General features: G+C 37.7%; 2 protein-coding genes across 4 annotated transcripts; one reads left to right on the forward strand and one right to left on the reverse strand.

Moving 5' to 3' along the window:
- The first annotated feature begins 299 nt into the window (after positions 1-299).
- On the forward strand, positions 300-6,875 carry LOC107873010 (replication factor C subunit 3). Of its 2 annotated transcripts, none has more exons than XM_016719698.2 (9): positions 300-671; positions 1,497-1,713; positions 2,170-2,249; positions 2,335-2,494; positions 3,970-4,051; positions 5,548-5,677; positions 5,781-5,844; positions 5,919-5,987; positions 6,543-6,875. In XM_016719698.2, exons 1-9 carry the CDS (start codon positions 491-493, stop codon positions 6,640-6,642), a joined length of 1,083 nt encoding a protein of 360 aa, XP_016575184.1. In that variant the 5' UTR covers positions 300-490; the 3' UTR covers positions 6,643-6,875. The 2 variants fall into 2 exon arrangements, with proteins under 2 accessions (XP_016575184.1, XP_016575185.1); XM_016719699.2 differs by having other exon boundaries at positions 334-1,186.
- A 1,593-nt stretch (positions 6,876-8,468) lies between these two features.
- On the reverse strand, positions 8,469-19,588 carry LOC107873008 (protein CELLULOSE SYNTHASE INTERACTIVE 3). Of its 2 annotated transcripts, none has more exons than XM_016719697.2 (7): positions 18,855-19,588; positions 18,065-18,166; positions 14,653-17,716; positions 10,954-13,492; positions 9,755-10,209; positions 9,389-9,505; positions 8,469-9,180 (listed from the first exon to the last, which is right to left on the reverse strand). In XM_016719697.2, exons 2-7 carry the CDS (start codon positions 18,127-18,129, stop codon positions 9,019-9,021), a joined length of 6,402 nt encoding a protein of 2,133 aa, XP_016575183.2. In that variant the 5' UTR covers positions 18,130-18,166; positions 18,855-19,588; the 3' UTR covers positions 8,469-9,018. The 2 variants fall into 2 exon arrangements, with proteins under 2 accessions (XP_016575183.2, XP_047270922.1); XM_047414966.1 differs by having other exon boundaries at positions 9,171-9,250.
- Positions 19,589-24,201: the final 4,613 nt, after the last annotated feature.

The raw sequence follows: 24,201 nt of genomic DNA on the forward strand, positions 1-24,201 counted from the left end.
AAAAATATAATAATTTGAAGCATGCACCGAAGAAAAGATATACTCCATCCGTTTTAAAAATAGGATTTATTTTGATTTGACATTGAGGTTAAAAAAAAAGAAGATTTTTAAATTTTATTATTTTAAATTAAAATTATATTAAATATATTAAAATATTTTTTAATCTTATGATCTCAAACGTGCCACATAAAAAATTAAAATTAAAATTTAAATATTAGAAAAAAAATTTAAATATTTTAAAATAAACAAAAAAAAAGTACATAACTTTTTGTTTTTTTTAAACGGTGGGAGTAATTTTTTCCGTCATTTCTCTCCTTGACGCCTTTTTTTATTTGCTTAAAACACATTGTGGCCTTGGGAGAAAAAAAGAAAAGAAATACTGATTGGCGCCAATAACTTGACCCGACGGTCCAAATATGTGCATTGTTCATTTGTTCTTGCAATAAATCCCTAGGGTTTAAGGAAGCTAGAAAATTGAACAAAGCTGAAAATGGCGGAGACAATCTCGTTAATGGATATCGACGATGACAAAATTCACACCAAACCAAACAAGGGTAAAAACGTAATCTTATCAAGCTCCAATCCCGAACCTAAATCAGTTCCTTGGGTCGAAAAGTTTCGTCCTCAGTCCCTCTCTGACGTCGCTGCTCATCGCGATATTGTCGAAACAAGTACGTTTCTTTTATCTCTTCACTTTTCACTTTTACTTGTCACGTGCACTTTTTTGAGAGTTGGTTTGGCTAATTTAGAAAGCTTCGAATTAGATTCAAATATTTCAAAATACATCTTAAAAGTCGGTCAAAGTTCACGTTGACTATCTAAAAGTGAGAAGTGACAAGTGAAAGTGAACGGGGGAGTATTAGTGATTTCTGAATGAACAATGTACATAATTGATGTTGCTGCTCATAGCGACATTGTTGAAACAAGTACGTTTGTTAATATCTGTATATTACTCCTCCACACTTGTGACGTGCTCTTTTCAAGAGTTAATTTGACTAATTTTTAGAGCTAAGTTGATATAGATTCAAATATTTCAAAATACATCTTAAAATGCCGGTCAAAGTTCATGCTGACTACCGAGAAGTGAAAAGTGACAAGTGAAAGTGAACTGAGGGAGTATTAGTGATCTGTGACGAGACAATGTACATAATTAACGTTGCTGCTCATAGCGACATTGTTGAAACAAGTACGTTTGTTAATATCTGTATATTACTCCTCCGCTCACTTTTACTTGTGACGTGCTCTTTTCAAGAGTTAATTTGACTAATTTTTAGAGCTAAATTGAATTAAATTAATTCAACATCTCAAAATTAAATTTTAGATGTTCGAAAACTATAAGAAAAATACTTTAAGTTGCATACATCTTAAAATGTCGGCAAAATTCATGGAGTTTGACTATCGAGAAGTGAAATGTGACAAGTAAAAGTGAACGGAGAGAGTATTAGTGATTATTGACTTAACGATGTACATAATTGACGTTTTTTCTTGGGAAAAAGTTGATAGGCTTGCGAGTAGTAATAGGTTGCCGCATTTGCTGCTTTATGGGCCTCCTGGAACTGGAAAGACATCTACAATTCTTGCTCTTGCCCGGAAGCTATACGGGTCGCAGGTGAACAATATGGTTTTAGAGCTGAATGCTTCTGATGATCGTGGGATTGACGTGGTGCGTCAGCAGATTCAGGACTTTGCTAGTACTCAGAGCATCTCATTTGGGTAAATTTTTCTTTAATCCAATACTTTTTTTTGGATCAAGTAGAGGTATTTTCATTCATAAACATGGCCAAACTGGCCGTATACATGGGGTATACCAAAAGCTAAAGATTGTACAAAACAAGATTCTTTACGAGCTCCACCAATCACCTATGCAGCAAGGAACTTTTTTTAATCCCTTATCTTCTATGTGCTTGCATGGTGGTGCATATTCTGGAATTTTCTATGTAAAGTGAACAATGTTACATTCAACGTAATCCTTATATACATGTATAAGCACATTACTTAACCAAATTGTTCTCTACTTCGACTTGTAATGTTATCATATTATTCCTCATCTTATCTCTGTTTTTTCATGAGACTAAAAAGTCTCAAATGGGACTATATGCAAGATGAGTTAAGGTGTCATTTTTACGTATTTAATGAAGTAAATTAGAACTTTATTGTGTTGTTATTTAGTGCAAAGTCAGCAGTGAAGTTAGTACTATTGGATGAAGCAGATGCAATGACAAAGGATGCACAGTTTGCTTTGCGTCGAGGCAAGAAATTACCCCTTCCTCATGCCACACTTAATATCTGTGCTATACTTTCAGAGCTGATTGCTATGGCATTATTCCTGTGCAGTGATTGAGAAATATACAAGAAACACTAGGTTTGCCTTGATATGTAACAATGTTAACAAGGTTATTCCTGCCCTACAATCACGATGTACACGATTTAGGTTTGCTCCACTCGATGCAGTTCATGTCTCTGAGCGACTGAGACATGTTATTGAGGCTGAACAGTGAGTTCCACTTTATTGTTGAAGTTAACTTTTTTGCTATACTATTTGGTGCGTACTTCATGTTGCTCAATCCCTTGCAAAATTCGGTAATGCAAAAGCGGCCCTGTACTCCTCTGTGGTGGGTGATTGAAGTCGTGATTGGAAATATTCATCTCATTTCTTTCGTCTTTCCTCTTTTTTTCCCCGTTTGGTTCAGGCATTGTCATGCCTTAGGATCACAGGCCCATTAGATTAATGGAGTTCATAGACACTAATAGAGTACTTATAAAGGAAAAAGAAATTCATGGACACTAATAGCCTATTAATAAAGGAAAAAGAACTAACTAAATGTAGCAATTGACGTGCATTTACAAATGTGTTTTCCTTGGACATATGCCTTGGACATGTCTAATTTCATGACAATGTTGCCATCTGTATTATTATTGTTGATGCCACGGACTATTTCTTGAGCAAGAAGGCTGTTTTCCATTATGAGTCTTTCACAAAGCCAAGTTGGTTTGGGTAGAATGAGGGCCATTCTTCCTGAGACTATCTTAGGTATAATTTTGCTGGAGAAGTTACACAGACTGATGGGTCTAAGTTGGCTGAGTTCAATGAGGTATTTCACCTTTGGGATCAGCACCAGGTCAGTATGAGTAAAGAACTTGGAAAACGCTGTCGCTAGTGAAAAAGCTTTGTATGAAGTTACACCATCCCATTTGATAATATTTTGCTGAGCTTAGTGTTATGAGACACATAAGTGAGCTCAAAAGAATTCAACTCACCTTCTTGTAACAACTTATCTAGAGTTCCATGTTTTATCTTCTTAACTAAAGAAGAAAGTTATCTAAATACGAGTATACCTATTTAAACAATTTTGGGAAATCAATATGAGAAGAATGCCGAAGTATTATGTATATAATGTTATTATTTCTCTATCGGTTGTTTGATATATCTTACCATGTCTACATTTTTTGGTACCCAATGATTTCATTGAATTACAAAAAAACTTTTCTACTTGGCACTGGCGTTTATTGGAACATTTACAACTGAAAGTATATGTCCTCAAAACCACCTTAAAAAACCGCAGCCCGGTGTACTAAAGCTCCCGATATGCATTGGGTTTGGGAAGGGTCGAACCACAAGGGTCTATTGGACGCAGCCTCACCCTACATTCCTGCAAGGGTTTGTTTTAACGGCTTGAACTCGTGAACTCCTGGTCACATGACAACAACTTTACCAACTGTATCAGTTACTCCAAGGGTCCCCGTTGTCCTCAAAACCATCTTGAAAACCAAATAAAGTTACGGATACTTGCAAATATATTATGGACCTTTCAAAGGTCCACATTGCCACCGTTTAATTATTTTCTTAGCATTCTTTCCAGAAAAAGTGGATATGATATAACAATTGTTGAAAATGTCTTAGATATTCTCCCCTCTATTTAGTCTATGCTGTCATTTCTTGTGTCAGTCTATCACATTGTTTTGTTATAGGCTTGATGTCCCTGAGGGTGGTTTAAAGGCACTTATACGGTTGAGCAATGGTGATATGCGAAAAGCTTTAAACATTTTGCAGGTTCAAACTCCTCATCTTTTTTATCCTCATTCAGATTACGTGTAAATTTCAGTTATTGTGGTCAGAGTAATTCCTTTCTTTTTACAATGTGCTGCAGAGATGCTCTTTTCTCTAGCTTGACAATCCACTTCCCACCGCTGAAATAGAAAAATAAGAAAAGATAAGTAAAAGCTGTTTGAGGAGCTATTAATCTTCATGGCTGCAATTCACCATCCTCACAATTTGGTTTTATGGAGAACTCTTAAGGGCCTAAAGTAACTCATTGTGCCTTATTCATTTATGGAAAAAGGGAAATCTATAGTTACTTGAACCCATTGTATAAGCATTTTTACTTGAGAACTAGCTTGTTACGTTGTGCCTGAGGCTAGTGTTGGATGGCTCATTAGGCCATGGTAGAGTACAGGTGATGCCTGCGAGAGCTGATTATTATTATTATTATTTATTTTTGATGAAGTAAGTTGTATTGAAAAGCATCAAGAAGATGCATAAAACTTTACAAAGAAAGGTTAAAACTCCTTACACTGCAAAAGAAACTAATAAAAGTTGGGAGTCTAAAACCATGAGCAAAATTCAAGGCTACTAAGCCATTGAGAGGGAGCTAATAAAATCTAAAAGGGGGCCAGCATCATTAACAGGGGATAATTCGCCCCAACTAAAAAGGTTAACTAAACACTTAGAATTTAGAGCATAGTTAGGAGTTGAAGTCCCATCAAGCATCGGTTGTTCCTCTCTGTCCATAGACACCAAAAAATACATGTGGGGATCATTTTGCCAGATATTCGTGGTGGCTCGATCTACTTTCCATAAGCTCCAACTTTCAACTGTTCCATTTAAGCTGTTTGGGTTAGGTCCAACTAATTACAAATATTGCTGTAAACATGTACCATAGGTCTGCTGCAACGGGGCAATGCAAAAAAAAGGTGGCTAACTGACTCTAAGTGGCTAACTGATTATTGTGATGGAGGGAGGGGGGGGTTAATTTTCTAGGATTGATTTAAGGTCCTCTCTATAAATATAGTTGATATACTTTTTTAATCAGTTGCTTTCAGTGAGGAGGACATTACTCTGTGTTAATTGTCAGAAGGAGACCATCCTTGGTGAAAAAAAAAGCTGAACTTATAATATTACCAAATTCAAAAAACGAAAACTGGACTTGTTAGATAGTTTCAAACATGCATGAAATTGACGGTACTTAGATTAACTGCAATTACATTGTTGAACTAATAATCATATCACTCTAGTTGTTTTTTTTCTTTTTTGATCTGTCGTAGCTGTCTAGCTCTTAATTGGCGTCGACATTTTATAGATATTAGTCGAGGGGTTTGTTTTACTGGCTAAGGAAAAAAGAAAACCATTGTTCAGAAACTATTAGGTGCTCATTGTGCTATTAATGCCATGCAAGAACAAAATCAAGCAACTGTTCAGTTTGTTTATCAAGGGAGGTTGCTATTATTCTTTTTAAGATTCACTGTCATTAACTTTCAGCTATTATGCAGTCAACACACATGGCTTCTCAGCAGATTACAGAAGAAGCTGTATACCTGTGCACTGGAAATCCATTGCCCAAGGACATTGAGCAGATTTCTTACTGGCTTTTGAATGAACCCTTTGCTATCAGTTGCAAACGTATCTCAATGATTCCTCTCTACCTGTACTTTGGTCCATTTTATCTATGTGTGCTTGTAGGCCATTTTACTCTCTAACATTTCTTGTACATAATTGTTAATAGGAATATCAGAAATCAAGACAAGAAAAGGGTTGGCTTTGGTGGATATCGTGAGAGAAGTAACCATGTAAGTGCATATATTTTTGGCTCTTCATGTAACAGTTATTTGGTGTAGCTCACCTTTGCTCATATAAACATCAGGTTTGTCTTCAAGATTAAGATGCCGGCAGATGTTCGAGTTCAGCTGATCAATGAGATGGCTGATGTTGAGTATGTATATGTCTTTCTTTATGATTGTTTATTGCCTTTGCCTTGTGCTAGACTAGCATTTCTGGTTCAATGACAGAATTGAAGGCTGGCTTACAGTTAATTTTCTCATTTGTTAAATCATTGACCAATATTATCTACTGAAATTGTAGCTAGATTATTTCGCTACATAAGATGAAATCACATACTTCTTTAACGAGCTGATCTCCAATTATGGATTATCTGCCTTCTGAATGGTGCATCGAACCTCTGTAAACCCACCCTCTTGCAGCAGAAGGGGAATGAATTACCACTTTGCTTTTATAAAGAATTATTTGCGTAATAAAGATGGTCATCAATGGTTTTATATTTTATATAAAAAGGGAATACATGATAAATTTAGTAAAAGCAATGTGAACAATTGCTTTTTTTCCATTTTCTTGGTTGAGAATTTAATCAAATTTCTTTGTCACAAAATTTAGTTGAATTAGCTTTGCCAAAAACAAAATTAGTAGTTGATTACAGTCTCGAGTTTTTTCTACTGTATGAATTGTAAGTTATACTTTTTCCGACTTGCAGGTATAGGTTGACTTTTGGTTGCAATGATAAGTTGCAGCTTGGTTCACTGATTTCTGCTTTTACACGAGCAAGATCCGCACTAGTTGCAGCTGCAAAGTAATTATGTTGGACAACCTGGTGGCTGTGCCCCACCAACTGAAAAATTTGTGATGCGTTAAGATTCTGAGTGTTCAGAATATTGGGAATATAGGTTTTGAAGCTTCTCGATGTGTTCTATCCTAGAAAAGCTCTCCCAAATGTAAAGTGCAAAACTGTTCCAAGTGCTTTGCTGTTCTTGCACATTTTATTTTCATTTTATTTACAAGCTTTGCTCTGTTGTGAGTTTGTTTTTTCCGTTCAAATTGTACATTCAATCATTTCGTGCTATGCTGCCTGCCTGGATAATTTGGCTTTGGTCGGGTCCTGCTAACTTGAGATGGGGAACATGTCCATATTCCGTTTCGCTGCTAACCCTTCAATACCGGTTGGCCCAGCCCATCTAGGCTAGCTTATACGGGCTTTGAGTTTGACGGGTTAGGTCGGGCTGACCCATTTAAATGACGGGGCAAAAAACACCAAGCCCACGCTATTACCCTATGGGTTGCGGGCCTCATGGGTCAACTTACTTTTTTAAAAAATAATATTTTATAATTTAATTTTATACTGTTAATAAACATAAATATTTATCACATAATAACACATAGTATGAATGCTTGTTAATCAAAAGGGAGTCAGAGCTCGAATCACCCAAAGTAGGAAGAAAATGAAGAGGTGGCACTACTCAATCGGAAACATCACGGTTGAAAGCCAATGGCGCGTTGAGGGAGATATAGTGAAGTGGAGGCAGCTAGCTGAACTAAGGAAATTAGGAAAGTGAAGAGTACAATGTACTCTTTATGTTTTAGTGGTAGATATTTAATTATTTTATTATTTATTAGATAGTAAAGTAGGAAACTTTTCAGTTTCTATTTTCTTTGTTAATGGAACCGGTCAATGGTCATCATTGGATTTGACTGTTTTTTAACTCTTTTATTATTTTGCGCTGGATGTGTGGACTGACCCGAGGGGATAGAGTTCGGAATGAGACTATCCGGGAGAAGGTTGGTGTGACTTCAGTGGAGTGTAAGATGCGGGAAGCACGATTGAGATGGTTCGGACACGTGAAGAGGAGGGGCATGGATGCCCCGGTCCGTAGGTGTGAGAGGCTAGCGTTGGATGGTTTTAGACGGGGTAGAGGTAGACCGAAGAAGTACTGGGGTGAGGTGATTAGGCGGGACATGGAACAGTTACAGCTCACCGAGGACATGACCCTAGATAGGAAGGTCTGGAAGATGCGAATTACGGCAGAGGATTAGGGCCAGTTCGGGTCGCTAGTGTAGGGAATTAATTGGTGGGGGTGTATTCCTGTTATGATTCTGTATTCAGTGTTTCGTGTTCCGTGTTCCATGTCTATTACGAATCTGGGTGCTTTCCTCTGCTTTATATTCCTGCAATCCTGCTTTACTCTGTTTTATATTCCCTATGGGTGCCGTATCTATGTTATGTCATCTGCTGCTGTGCTGTACTATGTGTTTGTGTGATATCTCGTGACTTGAGCCGGGGGTCTTTCGGAAACAGCCTTTCTACTTCATCAGAGGTAGAGGTATGGACTGCGTACATCTTACCCCCCCCAGACCCTACTAAGTGGGAATACACTGGGTTTGTTGTTGTTGTTGTTATTATTTGACTGACAGGCCGGCCCACGGGCTAACCCAATTCACATTCCTCAAGCCCTACGGGTCATGGGCTTATCCAGGCCGGGCTAGAAAGCCCTGTTCTTAAATGGGTTGCAAAAATTGAAGCCCACCCATCAAATTACAAGCCGGGCTGGCTCGGCCCACCGGGCCTTGGCCCACATTGACGGCTCTAGCGGAAACTGACCATATTCATATTGGCTATGTGCTTGTATTAATGGTGAAGGAATATACTATTGCTTGAAAGTTTTTTACAAAGTAGAGGAAAAAAGTGAAACCATTTAACTATTTTGGAGCTCCAGCCCTCATGCCCTGGGACCAACCATTTTCTCTTGCAGTTGGTTTGTGTTGGTATGTACAATGATGAATGGCCATTACAACAGATTTGCAAAGCCATAGACGGACAATCTTTTCAAGGAGATCTCTATTTATATTTATGTACTGCTAAGAGCTACAAACGAATCTATACAGCGTGGTGCTAAAATAGTCAAGACTAACAATTCTAGCATGGGCGATGGGAACTTCCCCCTAGACTTTGGCCCTCACAAATCTGGTAAGTTTTCAGCATTGGAGCCAGTAATACTTTCAGTACTACAACTGAGCCTTCAGCAGATGTCGATATCCTCTTGCATTAGCCTGGGATGTTAGTTGATTGTTGCTTGTTAGGCGATCATATAGCTTTTCTTAATGCACAGTTGATTGGTTGCCAGATCCAGCACCGAAATGGGGACTCAAGTTGCATCATATCAGTCTTGGTTCACACTTCACTTAACACTTTCATTAGACGTCCTATTGGACCAGGTGATCTCAACCTCTAGAGTCTGGGATGAGCCATTGTGGCGTTCGTTACTGAGACTGAAAATATCACTGTGTATGCCTTCATGTACCACTTTATCAATTTGGATGGTTGCACTCCCAAGCGTACTCTGAAACATAGCAGTTAACAGATCAACATTGTGTGAACAACTGACTACACTCTTCTGATCCTACTGAGAGCTGCAACAATTACATTATGCATCTTCTTTTCAGATTGTTAGTAGCAGTACAGACAGAAACCTTATTGCACATTGTAGTTGGAGTTGAATTGGCTATTCTAAATTTAGCACCAGGCACTAGAAAAATGAAACTAGTTACCTTTCCAAAAGTAGTTTTGCCTTTGCATGAAATCTGCAACTTTTGTCCCTTTGGTGGAACATCAAAAGCCCATGTGAATCCTTCATTCCATTCTGGAGATGTACTGCGATTAACGACCTGATAATAAACTTAAATTAGACTGTTAATATAAATCGGATTAGAAAAATTAGTGACGTATGTGATTTTGGTGCATCATATAACACAAATTAGTATCTTAGTCAGTGGATCAAATTACATATAACTTCTGGAGGTTCCTAAGAAATGTAATACAGTAGTTTGGATGTGAAATTCAGCCATAACAAAGTTAAAAATTGGTGAATAATAAGTCTTTTTATTTCATCAACAGTTACAATGCTGCCTCATTACCTTAGTTTGTCGTGCAGGGCCATTGCCGATAGTCAATCGACAGAAAGGATTTGTTCCTCCCATGACATGTCTTAGATTGTTGGCACGCTTAATGGTGACAGTTAAACAACCTGGTAAGCAATGCAGCAGGCTGTCTGCTCTATCATGGAAACCTGGGGGGCTATTTTTTATCAGCATTTGTAGGATGGGAATCGCTTCAGCTGCAACCATTGCTTGAGATTTTGACACATCAATTGGCATGGTTGACCAGGATTCTTGGAGTAAGCACAATGTGGTTAATACTGAATCTTGAGCTGCTTCACTGCCAGATTTCAGTGCTGTCACCAGATGAGGGATACAAAGGGTCCCAGCTTCGGAAATTTGGAGCTTGGGAAAATTGGAGAATATAGTAAAAATGCTCCTCAAGATCTCTTCGTTAGCAGTTGCTGTGGTGCTCAAGTCTCTCTCCAGCGCCGCTGCATGACAATGTATTAGAAATGTTTTGGGCAGTCAAGTAGGGAAACAAACACTTGTACCACTGTCCGTGACTGAACTAGAAGATATGTAAGGCAAACAAAAGATCTGCACTTACGTAGCTCAAGATATCTGGACAATTAAACTTGGAAATTGATGTGTCAAATTCGTGACTCTGAAGGATTTACTACCTCAATTAAAATGTTAAATGTTGAAGTATAGCACGGAAACAAAATACAACGCCTAGAAAGCATCATGCATCTAGTTGTTTTCATTTACTGGTTTATTTTATCCTTTGCAGATTTAGGTTTCAGGTCTATTTTTCCTGTTCTTCTTGAGTTTTCTTTTTGGATTTTCTGCTGTTCTTTGCAGTAGTGAAAGGGTTAAGAAGAATGAGAGGTTGTTAGTTTTCACTCACCAGATAATTTAATGATGGTAAATGACTCTGAGAAGCATTGGCTTTCATTAAGGGCGTGAACACAAAGGGACACTTAAATCAAAGGCATCAAAAGATTAACTTGTTTAACATCCCTGAGAAAAATATCGGAACTCAGAATAAGGTTTGTATACCATTTCTGGGTCTCAAGAGTCGCATATGATGTTCTTTTCAAGTAGGTAACAATTGGTTATCTGTGAAATTCTATTTATTATGTTAATATATTTGACAGAGCCGGTGGTATCTACTTTGACATTTTTCAAAGAAGACTGAAAAAAGGAACAAACATTTTTTTTAACAAGCAATGTACCTGTCAAGGATCTGATGAGTTCATTTGATGCATAGTCCTTAAGTGTGTGATTCGAGAACAAAAACCTTATAAGCAGAGTTGCCTGGACTATCATTTCAGAATTAGGGGATAGAAGCAGTTCTTGAATTACTAATATTCCACCTGCTTCTGCGACAGCTTTCCTGTTGGTTCGACTGTGCATGACAAAATTTTGCAATGCACAAATTGCCACCATTTTTATTTCTTCTGTTGGTTGATCTTCAAGCAAACTTATCAGTGCTCGACAGGCAGAGACAGAATCACTTGCTCTAGCAAGTCCTTCATGCTGGGAGAGATCACCAAGTGCAAGAGCAGCAAGAAGCCTTGAGGGCTGCGATGTAGTCTGTGGATCTAGTAAATATTGTGCCAGAGGTGCTATTGCATATTTAGATACCTTCAATTCTCGTATTCGTATATTGTTGAACAGAGCTTCAATCAGTCCTGCTGATGCTTCTTCAAACTGGTGAGATCTTAGCAGATCTAGAAGAGCATCTACAGCACCGACTTCAGCCATCAGTTCACCATTTGATAGATCAGTCTTTTCATGAACTATCAGAGCATTAAGTGCAAGAGTAACAGTGCTCTCAACTGTTGAATACAACATCCGTACAAGAACCACCAGAGGAACCTTGAGGTAATAATCAGAGTTAGACTGTATGACATTGAAGAGAATCATAGCTGCTGAATCCCATAATGTATCAGGAGGTAGGGGATCATCTTGAACGATAACCTTTGAAAGCTCAAAAATGCCACCAGCATCAGCAACTTCCTTTGGCCATCTTAATGAGATATTTTCCAAAGCACTAATTGCTGTCTGTTGCAAATTCAAGATACCAATGCCTGCGAGCTGCACTAGGGGTACTACTGCATTTTTGGATGTTATATCTTGCTTAAAATGCTCTTGTGCAAGGAGGTGGGACAGCAGTTCAGTACCAAGCTGCTGGATAGATTCAGCTGGGGATTCAAGAAAGGAAATCAGAGGCTCAATGACCTGGCTAGGAGTAAGTTTTAGAGTTGCAAGACATTGTGGCTTCTCTAGAATATTTACAAGAGTTTGCAGTGCACTGTGCTGTCCCCACAATCCAAAATCTGACCTCTGCAAAACCTTGAAAAGAGGTTCTACGATTTTTGCAGCAGATGGACTTCTTGAAATAGCACTACTATTTGTCAAGACACGGAAGAGTTCTGCAATTGTGGAGCACAAGGAACTGGATGCAGTGGGGAGTAGCTTAAGACAATTTTCCAATATTCCTGCTTTCACCATATCCAACTTGCGTGGAGTTTGGTCTTTACCCAGCTTAACAAGTGCAAAAATACTTGCTTCAATGAGCCGGTGGTTTGATCCAGATACCAGATGAACCAGAATACCAACAATCTCATTAGCTGATGCAAGGTCCACCGGATGCTCATCATCTAACAACCTCTCGAAAGCACAAACAGCTGATTCCACTGCTCTTTCCACATCTGATTGCATAAGTAGTAGAAGGGGATCTAAGCATTTAGAAGCAATAGGCAATGCTCTGATTTTTGGATCACCAAAGAGTACAAAGCATAGTTCAGCAGCATCACTTTTCAGTTCCATTGGAGAAGATGATGACAGAATTTTGTATAAACTCTCAAGAGGATTCCCATCTAAATCAGCCATGACTGCTGCTTTTGTATCATTCTCTGAAGTCAACTTGACTAAGGAACTAAGGGCAACGCATTGTTCACTTTCTGATGAAGCATCAAACATGTCCACCAAAGGCTGAACTGCTTGATCTGATGCTTCAGAATTTCTAATGTTCTCATTATCAAAGAGTTCATTTAAAGCCCTAGCAGCACTCAGCCTTGCATTCCTCGATCCCAAACGAAGGACAACAATCAATTGAATAGTGCAGCTAACTGCAGCTTCATGTTGAATAAGATCAGAATTGCTAAATATAACTCTCAGTAGTTCAGAGATAGTTGCCTCAGTCAAGTCTTGAGGGCTCAAAGGTAGATACTTTGCTAGAGCATCCAGTGCACCAGCTTCAGCCATGATTGATTTATTTTCTTCATTACCATCTGCAATTTGAGTCAAGAAACGAACAGCTAATGGGGGTGCACCTGCTCTATCTGGAAGTGGTTTTAACAGATCTACCAATAAAGGGATGGTCCTGCGTGCAGCGGAATCAACTCTCACTTCTTCAATTTCAAAGAGGACTTCCAGAGAAACCTGATCTGGATGTCTTACTAATGAAAATTCTCCAGATAGAGCAACAAGATTTGGCATATCTATTTCAATGTGACCAAACAAGTTAATCAGACCTGTGATTGCACCTGAATTTACAACAGTAAGATTTATTCCCTTTTTTCGGTGACTGACAAGACTGGCTATTGCATGAGCAGCAAAAAGTCGGACAATCATTTCATCTGATTTCAGAAGAAGTGCAAGCGAATGTATAATGCGCATGGTTGTTGGAGAGGATATAATGTTGGGATTCTGGAATAAAATAGCCAATAGTAGTGCACTGATCCACATGCCCTCTGCATCTTCTACCTGCCATGACAAATATTTCTTCAGCACAATGACCAAATATAAACTTTAAGCAAATCATGAGAACCCACATTACTTCCAAAGGATTAAATTGAATAAAGGTGACACTGAAAATAAATGTCCTTCATTGTCCATCTGTTATTCATTTTATTAACTAAAGTTTCAGTGATTTATCTCTGTGCCATAAGAGAGGGTAACTCACACATTCAGAGGCGCTGGCAAAATCTTTTCATTTTACCAACTCCAATGGTGTCGTTAAAGTTAGCATACTCCACACACCAAGAGTATATTGACTAAACAGTCCTCAATGTACTATGAAAACAGAAAACGGACACAAAAGTTAGTAGAAAGAAGAAGGAAATCTGCACTTCACATATTCTTGCTCTTATAATGATTCTCTGAACTGGAACTCAGCGAGAGCATAGCCAGTACTACTTCCTCCATGTACATTGACTAAATGAATGATATGGCAGGCGACTAGAATAGTGAAATAAATGGATCTTAAAAGAGAGATATAGCACAAGTACCTACAAACTGTACCCGAAGTTGCTACGACACACCTCAACTATACAGGGTTTCTATTACCCCCTAAACTCACTTTTTCCGTATTTTATTCTGACATGGCTGCCACATCAGCACAAAAGAAACACAAAAATATTCTGCTACTTGGCAGCCACGTAAGACACAAAAGTACAGAAAAATGAGTTTAGGGGTAATGGGACCCCCGTAAAGTTTAAGTGTGTCGTAGCAACTTCGGGTATAGTTTAGGGGGAACTTGTGGCTTATCTTTCTCTCTCTCTCTCTTTTTTGTTTAAAATATTGTAGGTATTTCATTAAAGGGCATTAAGGAGATGCAAAGTTACAAAAGAGAAAAATTATACAGAATTTCTAGCATTGAAATAAATGGATTATTGACTTGTTTAAACAAGTTTAACAGCGCTGCTTACAGACAGGAAACCAGTCTCTTATCAAAAGCCAACTTTCAGAATAACAAACAGGCCTAAAGCTCGAAAATTGAAAGGACAAAAGTGATGAACTCTAATAGATAACTTATTTCTTCAAGTGGAAACCCTATTCTAGTTCTACTTATGAAGAGGCATTAACACAGCACAAACGGGCTAAAAAAGGCGAAAAGCAAACACCAATGATGATATTTAATCTACCTGTGTTTTGGAGCCATGTCTTGTAAGCTTGTCAGCAAGGGACTCAAGTCCCCCAGCTTCCACTACAGTGGATGTGTTCTTGACATGAAATGATGAAATTATTGAGAGCAACCAAAGGGCAACTGTACCCCCCAAAATCGTTGTTAAATCAGGAGCTTCAAATTCATTTCCTTCTCCAAATGGAGTTCTTTCTGAAAATCCTCTAGGATTTCTAACGTCAATTTCTAGGGAAGAACAAGTGCAGTTTGGCTTCATCATGTCAACTAATACATATATAAGAGGTTTCAGGTAACCAGATGCATCAAGTGCATTCATTGACAGAAGCTTATGCTCCTTCGCTGCACAAATGATCAATGCAGTTCCACCAACTCTTACTTCTAGACTGCTGGAATTAATTATTCTATCAGCCAGTGCACCGATTGATATTGATTTTGATGATAACAGGTTACCCAGAAAAACCGGTTGATCTCCGCAAACCCTTGATAGAATTTCAATTGCCTTATCTTGGACAAGGGAAGATCCCTCGCAAAGGCAATGTACAAGAGGGTCTAAACTAGATGGAACTTCAGCAAGTGCACTGCATGAACGGTAAGTGCAATCCGTGCCTTGTTTTGTCCTAGCCAAAAGTGCAATAACATCTAAAGCATCTGCCGCATCAATACCATCAACATTCATCACATTTAATGATTCCACCATAGCAAGAACAACAAATCGACATTGAGCACTTCCCCTGAATACATCTTCCAATGGAAAGTGCTTCAATAGCTTATGAAGGGCACGTGATGCATTTCTCCTACCTTCTGATGATCCATCTCCTAGAACTCTGGTCAAAGCTGAAACAACATCTTCACGCAGAGCTTCTGCAGCTATCTCTGGATCAGACAATAGATTGGCTAAAGCAGCCATTGCAGTAGCTGCGGAATCAATGGATGCTGTTTTGGCCAGCTTGATTAAAGGTTTTACATGCCCTTCACCAATATAAGGCATCTTGTTTGTAGATTTTTCTTTTGATGCACGGGATAAAGCACGCAAGACTCGAGCTGACTGTGTTGCAACATCTGGAGAATTGCTACCCAAAAGTTTCATGCAAGGATTTATCACTTCATCTGTTGCGAGACTATCACAAATATCACGTCGAGTGCTAAATACATCTGCCAGGACAGAGGCAGCATGTACTTGGGTTTTTTCATTTGAGGAATTAAGAACATGGACTAGTGACATTATCCCTTGGTTAGCAGCAGCACCTTTATTCACAAGGTCAGTGTGAGATGCCAAGGTAAGCACATGACCTAACACCTCAGTTACATGGGCCTTTGAGCTGGGTAAATCTCCTAAGAGCAACATTAACAACTGATTAGTGGTAGCTAGATCAGCCGTTGTGATTAGCTTTGTTAAAGCCCTAGCTGATGCTTCTTGCCCCTTTGATTCGCCATTTTTGAGGAGCGACAATAATGCCTGTATAGCTCCAGCACTTTCAACACAGGCACGATTGTCTTCATTATGACAGCAAAGGTTATGAATGATAAGTGCCGCATCTTCCCTAGCCTTCTGAGACCCCATTTCTAGTAACTGGACCAGTGGTGGAATACCACCAGCAGCAGTGATTGCCCACTTGCTCTCGCCAATTTGGTCAGTTAGGATTGCAAGCACTTCAACAGCATACTCCTGATGCTGTTCACTGGATAAACCCAGCAGTGATATCAGTAATTGAATTCCTTCCCTCTTTCCAATTGCTTCCCAAATAGTCATTCCATCACAGCACAAACGTAACAAGGATAGTATTAAATACTCTAGTGCATCACCACTTGCCATTGTGGTGAGCCCAGTAAGAGCCTTCTTAGATTCGGATTGTTGGACAAGTTTTGACAGATAAGCATTGCCATAAAGGCTTGCCATAGCCTCAAGAAGACGCTCCTGAACCAACTTATTATCCCGTGGCTTTAGTAGCATTGCAAGAATATTCTCAATTTTTGTCGCATCAAATGGCTCTTCTTCTACTTTGTGCTCAAAGACCGTAAGAGCATAAGCAAGTGCTCCAATTATATCAGCTACTGGAGCAGCTAACCTTGGGGACTGTGCAAGCTCACCCAGATATAGTAACAGTGGAGACATTCCACCACATATATTGGCTAAAGCTTGTATTGCATGCCACTGAAGTTTCTCTTTTCCCTCACCTTGCATTCTTTCTTTAGAAGGAGCAACAACAGCTCCTATAAGTGCTGAGACCCCCTGTGAGTCAACAACAACTTTCTTTGCTTGGGCTGATTTTGAAGTAAGAACCTCTAAAGCCTCAGCTGCACTGGGACGTACAGAAACATCATCTTGCTGAGCTAACAGGCTAAAGAGAGCTTTGATTCCTCCCGAATCAACTACTTTTGGGATACTATCGCTGAATGCCAACATCATACGGGCCAATAAAGAAGCTGCATTTGATTGAGTGGAAGCACTACTAGAAGAAAGAAGTCTAACAATGATGTCCACTCCCCCACCCTCTAGTGATGTCCTCCAATGCCCATCTTTATCATCACAGAGATTTCTCAAAGCCCCAACAACAAATCCTTCCACTGCTTTGTCCGGCTTCTGTTTTGGATTCAGCTGCTCCCATAAAGATGGTACAACGCCTTCTGTAATGAATATTTTCATGCCAATAGGATCATCTGAAGTTCCACTAGATGACACCTTAAAAATTGCTTCTGCAGCTGCTCTCTTTGCTTCAGCTGAATCTGACTTCAAAAGGGAAAGTAAAGGTGGAATACATCCACCTAGAAGCACCTTCAACCGCATGTCTTCATCTCTGCACAGTACAGTTAAGGTTGATGCTACATTGATTTTTGCCAAAAGAGTTGTGTTTCTGAGAATTGATATGAAAAGTGGCATTGCTTGGCCGTGTAAACCAATAAGACGTCGTGCTTCTTTTCTTGCTTTGGCAATGCCTAGAAGACGTGCTGTAGTAAGTTCCTTTTCGTGCGCAGATGATTGATTCAGATGCAGCTGATCAATAAGTTGAGCAACCTGTGGCAGTGCCTTTTCCGAATCATCCATTTCTGCAGTTTCATTGGACTCCCTGAAAGTAAATAACACCTTTGAATTATCTGGATATATCTTTTTTAATAGGTTATCTAGTTAAATAAAATACTAATCAATGTGGAATTGAAATTTTCTTTCAGAAATTTACTGAGAGGTCATAATGCTTTGTTTCTTATACATACCAGATGCCCAAAGTGTCTACATTAGGTGTTTCTAAGAACAATGAAACAAAAGATGCATTGATTTACAAAGCACAACTGCGAGATACTAATATGTTCTATCTATTAAAGTAGAGTACATAGAAATGTCTTTTTAGCAAAATCTATAAAAACCAAAACTAGTACGCAAATGCACGCTCGAACACACAGTAAAGAGAGGAAGAAACCTGCTCTTCTGAGAAGAGGATGCCACATCCTTGTCCCTTAATTCAAGGGAAGATAAGTCTGACATTGGCAACAAGCCTCCACTTTGACACTTTTGTGGCTTCCTACACAGCGTAACTAGCGTGTGTTAACAAAGCATTTTGTTTATCTTGGTCACAATATGCACAAACAATAAGTAGTAAAATTCAAGAAAGTATTGAAATGTGTGGATGCATTTTTTCTCTGTAGTCTTGCATGAAGAATAACACGACTCTCTACTTCCTCCGAGGTAGAGGTAAGGTCTGCTTACACTCTACCCTCCCCAGACTCACTTTGTGGGTATGCACTGGGTATGTTTTTGTTGTTGAAGAAGAATAACACGAACAGGAAACTCAAACAAGGCTCACAATCATGCTTATCCCAACAATTTTCACAAATATTCCTCAAACCATTAAAATCTCAATTCCACGAGATACATGCAGTCTCCTACAAGTAGGTAACTCTGTCCACCAAAGCTAGGATAGATGGGAAGAAATTACATAGTGTTTTATCTATGCTAGGATTTTAACCTAAGACCTCACATGTTCTCAATCCACTTCATTGGCCGCCACACCCTTGGGTGCTTAAAATCTCAATTATTATTGATGCATACAGAAACACTTAATTTGCCACATAGTCCAATTCATCCGGGAGAAAAACAACCCTTAACATAAAATTCAATAAATCAACTTAACAACACACTTAAATTGCCATTTCACAAAATGTCAGACAATGCAAATGTATAAAAGAAAAACAAAAATCTTGTCTATTTACCTTGCCTCCAAAATTTGTTAGAATGCTGCAAAATTCAGCTCCTCTTTTGCACTTCAGGGTTTAAAAACCAGAAAAGAACCAGAATTTTCCCTCTATTTAACAAAGTGCATATAAATAAAATGTACGTATATGCACAATATATTTATATCTTTTTACATAAATAAATATATATTTTTACATATATTATACGAGATTTGAAAAAATGACACAAAGTAGCACTACCCAGAAAATCTGCAAGATCAAAAGCAATTCATCGCCATTAACACAAATATACATGCAGGTACGTTGCTCGGACTCTCCGGAAAATATGCCACACCTCTGTCGAATACATAAAAAATGCTAAAGAAAGGATCCGATATGCATCGGTTTGACAATTTTTTTAAGAGTACGTGCAACATAACATGCAGGTAACGGACGTATAAACATTCAGCAACTCACGTACATTAATTAATAATGTCTAAATGCATATAATTGTTCATGTGGTGATCATACAAAATTTGAAAAAATAAAAATTACTAAATGTCTGATTGAATCTACAATTTAGAAATGATCATTTTCTTGAAAATGAAAAGGAAAAGATATATATTGCATTTAATGAATTCTCCGCTAAAACAAAAATTGAAACAAGAAAAAGTACCTAGGGGAATTGTAGAGTTAAAGAAAAGAAGATGAAGAAAGAAGTGAGAGACAAAGAAAAGAGACAAAATAGGAAACAGAGAGGCTCTCAATTCTGTTTCTTCTCTCTATCTGCTTCTTTCATTTTCCCTGTGGTGCTTTATGTACTATATTTGCCCCGTCATTTTTCATTTACACACAATTATAGCTACCTAGTACTTATTTCAAAGGCATAATACAAAAATGTAACTTTTATTTTCTGTCAGTTGACATATATGTTGTTTAATTTTAAATGTGCATAAGTAAGACACTTAAATTATCATAAAGCTGAACAAGTAGGTACATACATTTTACATGAAAAATCTTATGCAATTTGCTATACAGGATACATGTGTCTACTTGTTCAACTTTGTGATAGTTTAAGTGCCTACCTATATACATCCAAAATTAGAGGAATAGATGCCAGATGAGTCCAAGATAAAGTGCACGGTAACGTATGATGTATATTTCATACCATAATTTTAAGAGTGGATAGTCAAAAACACATCTAACACATCTTGATTTTTCAAGTTATATACCTGAATTATTAGGGGTATGAATTTCCTACTTAAATTGTCGCCAATTATTTATCAAAACGCACCTTAACTATCAATTGTTTATTTTTCTTACCCGAAATATCACCCATTGTTAGGTTTTAAGAGGTGTGAGTGAAAAATAAATAGGTATCTTTTTCGAAAGACACCAAGAGAAAGGATGCAATTTGAATAGACACCTTTTCGATTTGGATGGTTATGACCTTTCCAATGAGTTGCGATTTTTTTGAAGAGTTGCACATTTTTCGAAGAGTTGCGCCTTTATGAAGAGGTAATCTTTCTAAATCATTAATTCTCTTCATGAAGTAACACCTTAATTGCTAGAAATACCTGGATTTTTCTTCAGGTACAAAATGAAATTTTGAAGAAAAAGCACTCCTCTTTCTTCAAAAAAACTCTAGTCTGATTTACTACCGTTGAGTGCGTTTGTAGTTCGACAGAATTTGAGGTACTGTTGTTCTGTTTAAGTGATTCATTTTATCTTGAGAGGATATATTCCATAACTTCATGTACTTGAGGAGAATAATTTTCTTAAGGACACACTGTGAATTTGGGGCCTTCAATCTTCTAATCTTCATACTTTTCTAAACATTTAGTTTTTCTATTTTTCAGAAATAGTTTGAACTTCATTTTGTTGATGTTCGTAAGTGAGGTTGAGCTTATTATTAAAGTTCAAAGTTGTGAATACAGAGTTACAACTTCATTTGATTGTTCATATATTAGTTTGAACATGTGTTTGAAGTTCTTGTTGTGAAATACAAATTTTACTAAACCTGAAAAAACAACAATCTTAAGAAAATTACATAATAATACAAAAAATATTTAGTTTTTTTTTACTTATTTGGTGGGGAAAAAATATCATCATTTATAAATCAAGTACTAAGACTTTGTTTATTTCCTTCAAATTGCTTATGTTAGAACTAGTAGAAAGAAAGGTGGCCCAAGGGCCATTTGACTGGTTGGAGAGGAGGAAAGAAGCAAGGGACCGAGCGACGAAGCGAGGTTTGGAACCTTTCAATTAAAAAGTGGAAGATGCCTATCACAATGGGTAGGATTACTGCATTTTTGAAATTTGACATTGCCGGGAGTAAAGAGAGTTATGGGAATCTCTGTCGAGAAAGAACGTTTTTATAAGCGAAGAAATACAGTTCTTACGGAAGCTCTTTCTTACCGGTTAATCAAGTAGTATAAGAACTAACACTGATTTACGTTCAATAATCCCAGGGGCTTTCACTTCCACACGTCTTTGCATGAGAATACTAGTTCTTAATGCTCATATATATAATATGAATATACCACATCAATTTGTTATGTATGAATGATGCAATTCCACCGATACAACCGCCCTTTTCTCTCTTTTTACAGCCTCGTGGATGGACGAAAGAAGGGAAGTTACAGAATGAGTCAGTGAAAGCTCGCGAAGTAGACAACAAGTAGCAAGCAAGAGCTTCTCAACCCCCTAACCTTTCTCTTTTTTAGAATACTTTTTATTTGCGAAAGCAGTCAGGCAAGGTTATCGTCAAATAATGTAGTACAAGTGACAGAGCTAGGCAAAGACTAAGGGAATATATTTTCATTGCTATAAGGCAGATGAAGTTCGACATCAATAAAGAGAAAGACTTTCTTCTAAAATTCCAGATCCCATATTTCAGACTTCTGGTTCCGTGGAAGGTAAAAGGGCCAGGGATAAACTCCAGGCACATAACTCCTAGGGGAGAACTCTCCAGAGACAACAATATTTTATCACCATTTTGAGTGTTGAGGGATCACTTCCTATTCCGGGCCGGGCCCTTCCAACCCCTCCTCCTCGAAAGATTTATTCGACCTCCAACTCCCTTAAAAAATATATGAGGTGCTCGGAAATGGCCAAAGTAGTTGAATAGGAGGATTGTTTTTTCTCCGGATTGGGTATTTCTAAATTACAAAAGGGTTATATCATCTGAAGCCGTATGCTAATCAATTAGTACTCATGCAAAAGTATTTTCTTTGGTTAATCTGTATTGGGCCTGATTTTATGAAGACTAAAATCTTTTAATTTCTACTACCTCGATTAGAAGAATAGAAAAATTTCATCAAGAAATTAGTGCGGAAATTCAGTTCAAAGAATATAAAAACTTCACCAACTCTTTGACCTCTCTGTATTAGTTTCTGGAGTTTAAAACTTGTGGGGTTTCTCTCTATTTGAACTTGATTCTGATTTGAATTCATAAAAACTTTGTCAGGTTTTAAAGTTCATTCAGTTGATGATTTGAAGATATAAAAACTTCATCGTTACTAGAAACAAGTTGGTTAAAGAGTAAAGTCTTTATCGTTAGTATTTTGAAATACTAAAGTGTATGTCAAAGTGTAAGACCCTGTAAATTTGTGACCAATTTATTTTGGACCCTTTCTTGTATTTAATGATAATTTTTGACTTGAATCATGATAAGGGATATTAATGAGATATTTTAGGAGAGTTTCAAAATTTTTGAAAAGCATTCGGGATCATTTTGAGATCTCTAATCAGTGAAGATCCGCGATAATAGCATGCCATGCTGCCTATGCTCCACGATAGGAGGTGGCAAGTTGGCTAGGCTCCGCAATAGTAACGTGCCACGCCTTTGGGCAAAAATTGCTCTGTTTCATTTTTTTCGATTGGGGCAAGTAATTTTTGGTCCTTTGCCCTATTAAGCAACTTAAAATGCCTTTTTATCCTAATTACCCATCAGTTATCACCTTTTTACATTGCACTACTCATCCCCAACTCCCAAGTCAAGAAATACAAAAATTTTCTCACGAATTCAGTTCTTTGAGCTCTAAACTCCACTTTCTCTCCATATTCTTCCTTTTCAAGTATGTTGGACACTCCCTATTCTAATTATTGAATTATTTCATTAATTTACTTGGTATTTAAGTGTTTGTAAATGTTTGATTAAACTAGGGTTGTGGGTTTTTGCTTGTTGAACACTTGCATTATTTTTTCTTATTTTAATGGTTTATTCATGATTTAAATAGTGGGTTGTGAATTGAATTTGTGTCTCATGGTAATGGTGGAATTGACAATTTGTTTTTTCACAATGTTTATGAATTTGGTATGATGTTATTGACATGAGCCTCGACCCACATTGTTAATTTGGCTTCAAAAAAGGATTCTACATAGTTTTAACTTATCTTTTGAAATATTGCATTGCATTAAAAGGTAAAGAAAAAAAAGAGGTTTTTGAAATTCCCTTGAGGCCTATGATTTTGGATTTTTAAAGTGAAATTTAGAGTCAAATTAGTTAAATGGTTATGGTTTGGCATAATTAAAATAACTTGCAAGTCTATTGGTATGATGATATCGATTTGAAAATGCCTTAATAAAAGAGTCCATGGTTGATGTTATGAGTAAAATGTTTTAACTTAGGCTTAAAGGGGATTGTGTAGCTCACCGAGAAGGTTTAGTCCCGAGGAAAACAACACTGAAAACCACGTTTGCTGACATTAGGAGGTTTTGTCCTAAAATACGGATGACCATGTATTTTCTTACATAGTTTTATTTTTGAAAGGCTAATTGACTATTGGTGGCTTTAGCCTATTTCTCCAATACATGCAGCTAACATGGACTGAGGCCCTTTCGGAAGGTAAAGTCGGATCCACATAGCCTGTGAGTGACTTTAGGTCTGTACGAGCTACATAGTTCAGGACTAAATTTTTAAACGATTATGTTTCATGTCATGCCCCTATACAAGAATCCTATAAATATGTATGATTGTTGTGCATGTGATTATGACTGGTATTTGATATATGTACATATTTTATCCCTTTCCTTGGTTACATGCCAGTACTCACTGTATTGACCATCTTCGGATGCTACATCATTTCATGATGTAGGTTTCAAAGGCCTTTATGGTGACCTTGTGCAATGTTAGGTGATTCGATACTCATGTTGGTGAGCGATTGAAGTGGTTATCCATTCATTCTTCGTAAGGCTTGGACATGGTTTTGTAGATACCTAACGATCCTAAACTATCTTGGTATTAGAGCATGGTTCAGGATAGTTAGGTGTCCATAAATCCGTGTCGAGTCGATTCCCTTTTATGAGTGTGTAGCGCGCCATACTTATAAGGGGGAGGCTACAAGGCATTTAGGAATGTTTCTCTTCTTTGTGTTCTATTTTG

This window comes from Capsicum annuum, chromosome 6 (assembly GCF_002878395.1).
Source record: "Capsicum annuum cultivar UCD-10X-F1 chromosome 6, UCD10Xv1.1, whole genome shotgun sequence".
In the NCBI taxonomy this organism is placed as follows: Eukaryota; Viridiplantae; Streptophyta; class Magnoliopsida; order Solanales; family Solanaceae; genus Capsicum; species Capsicum annuum.

What these genes read in the sequence shown, in the direction of transcription:
- LOC107873010 (XM_016719698.2), top strand. Translation starts at nt 491, where the DNA reads ATGGCGGAGACAATCTCGTTAATGGATATCGACGATGACAAAATTCAC. An exon ending in ACAGTTTGCTTTGCGTCGAG is followed by an intron (nt 2,250 to 2,334) that starts GCAAGAAATTAC and finishes ATTCCTGTGCAG; the next exon opens with TGATTGAGAAATATACAAGA. An exon ending in AATGAGATGGCTGATGTTGA is followed by an intron (nt 5,988 to 6,542) that starts GTATGTATATGT and finishes TCCGACTTGCAG; the next exon opens with GTATAGGTTGACTTTTGGTT.
- LOC107873008 (XM_016719697.2), bottom strand. Translation starts at nt 18,129, where the DNA reads ATGTCAGACTTATCTTCCCTTGAATTAAGGGACAAGGATGTGGCATCC. An exon ending in ACTCATCAGATCCTTGACAG is followed by an intron (nt 10,210 to 10,953) that starts GTACATTGCTTG and finishes ATTGTCATGCAG; the next exon opens with CGGCGCTGGAGAGAGACTTG. An exon ending in GCAAAACTACTTTTGGAAAG is followed by an intron (nt 9,181 to 9,388) that starts GTAACTAGTTTC and finishes GCTATGTTTCAG; the next exon opens with AGTACGCTTGGGAGTGCAAC.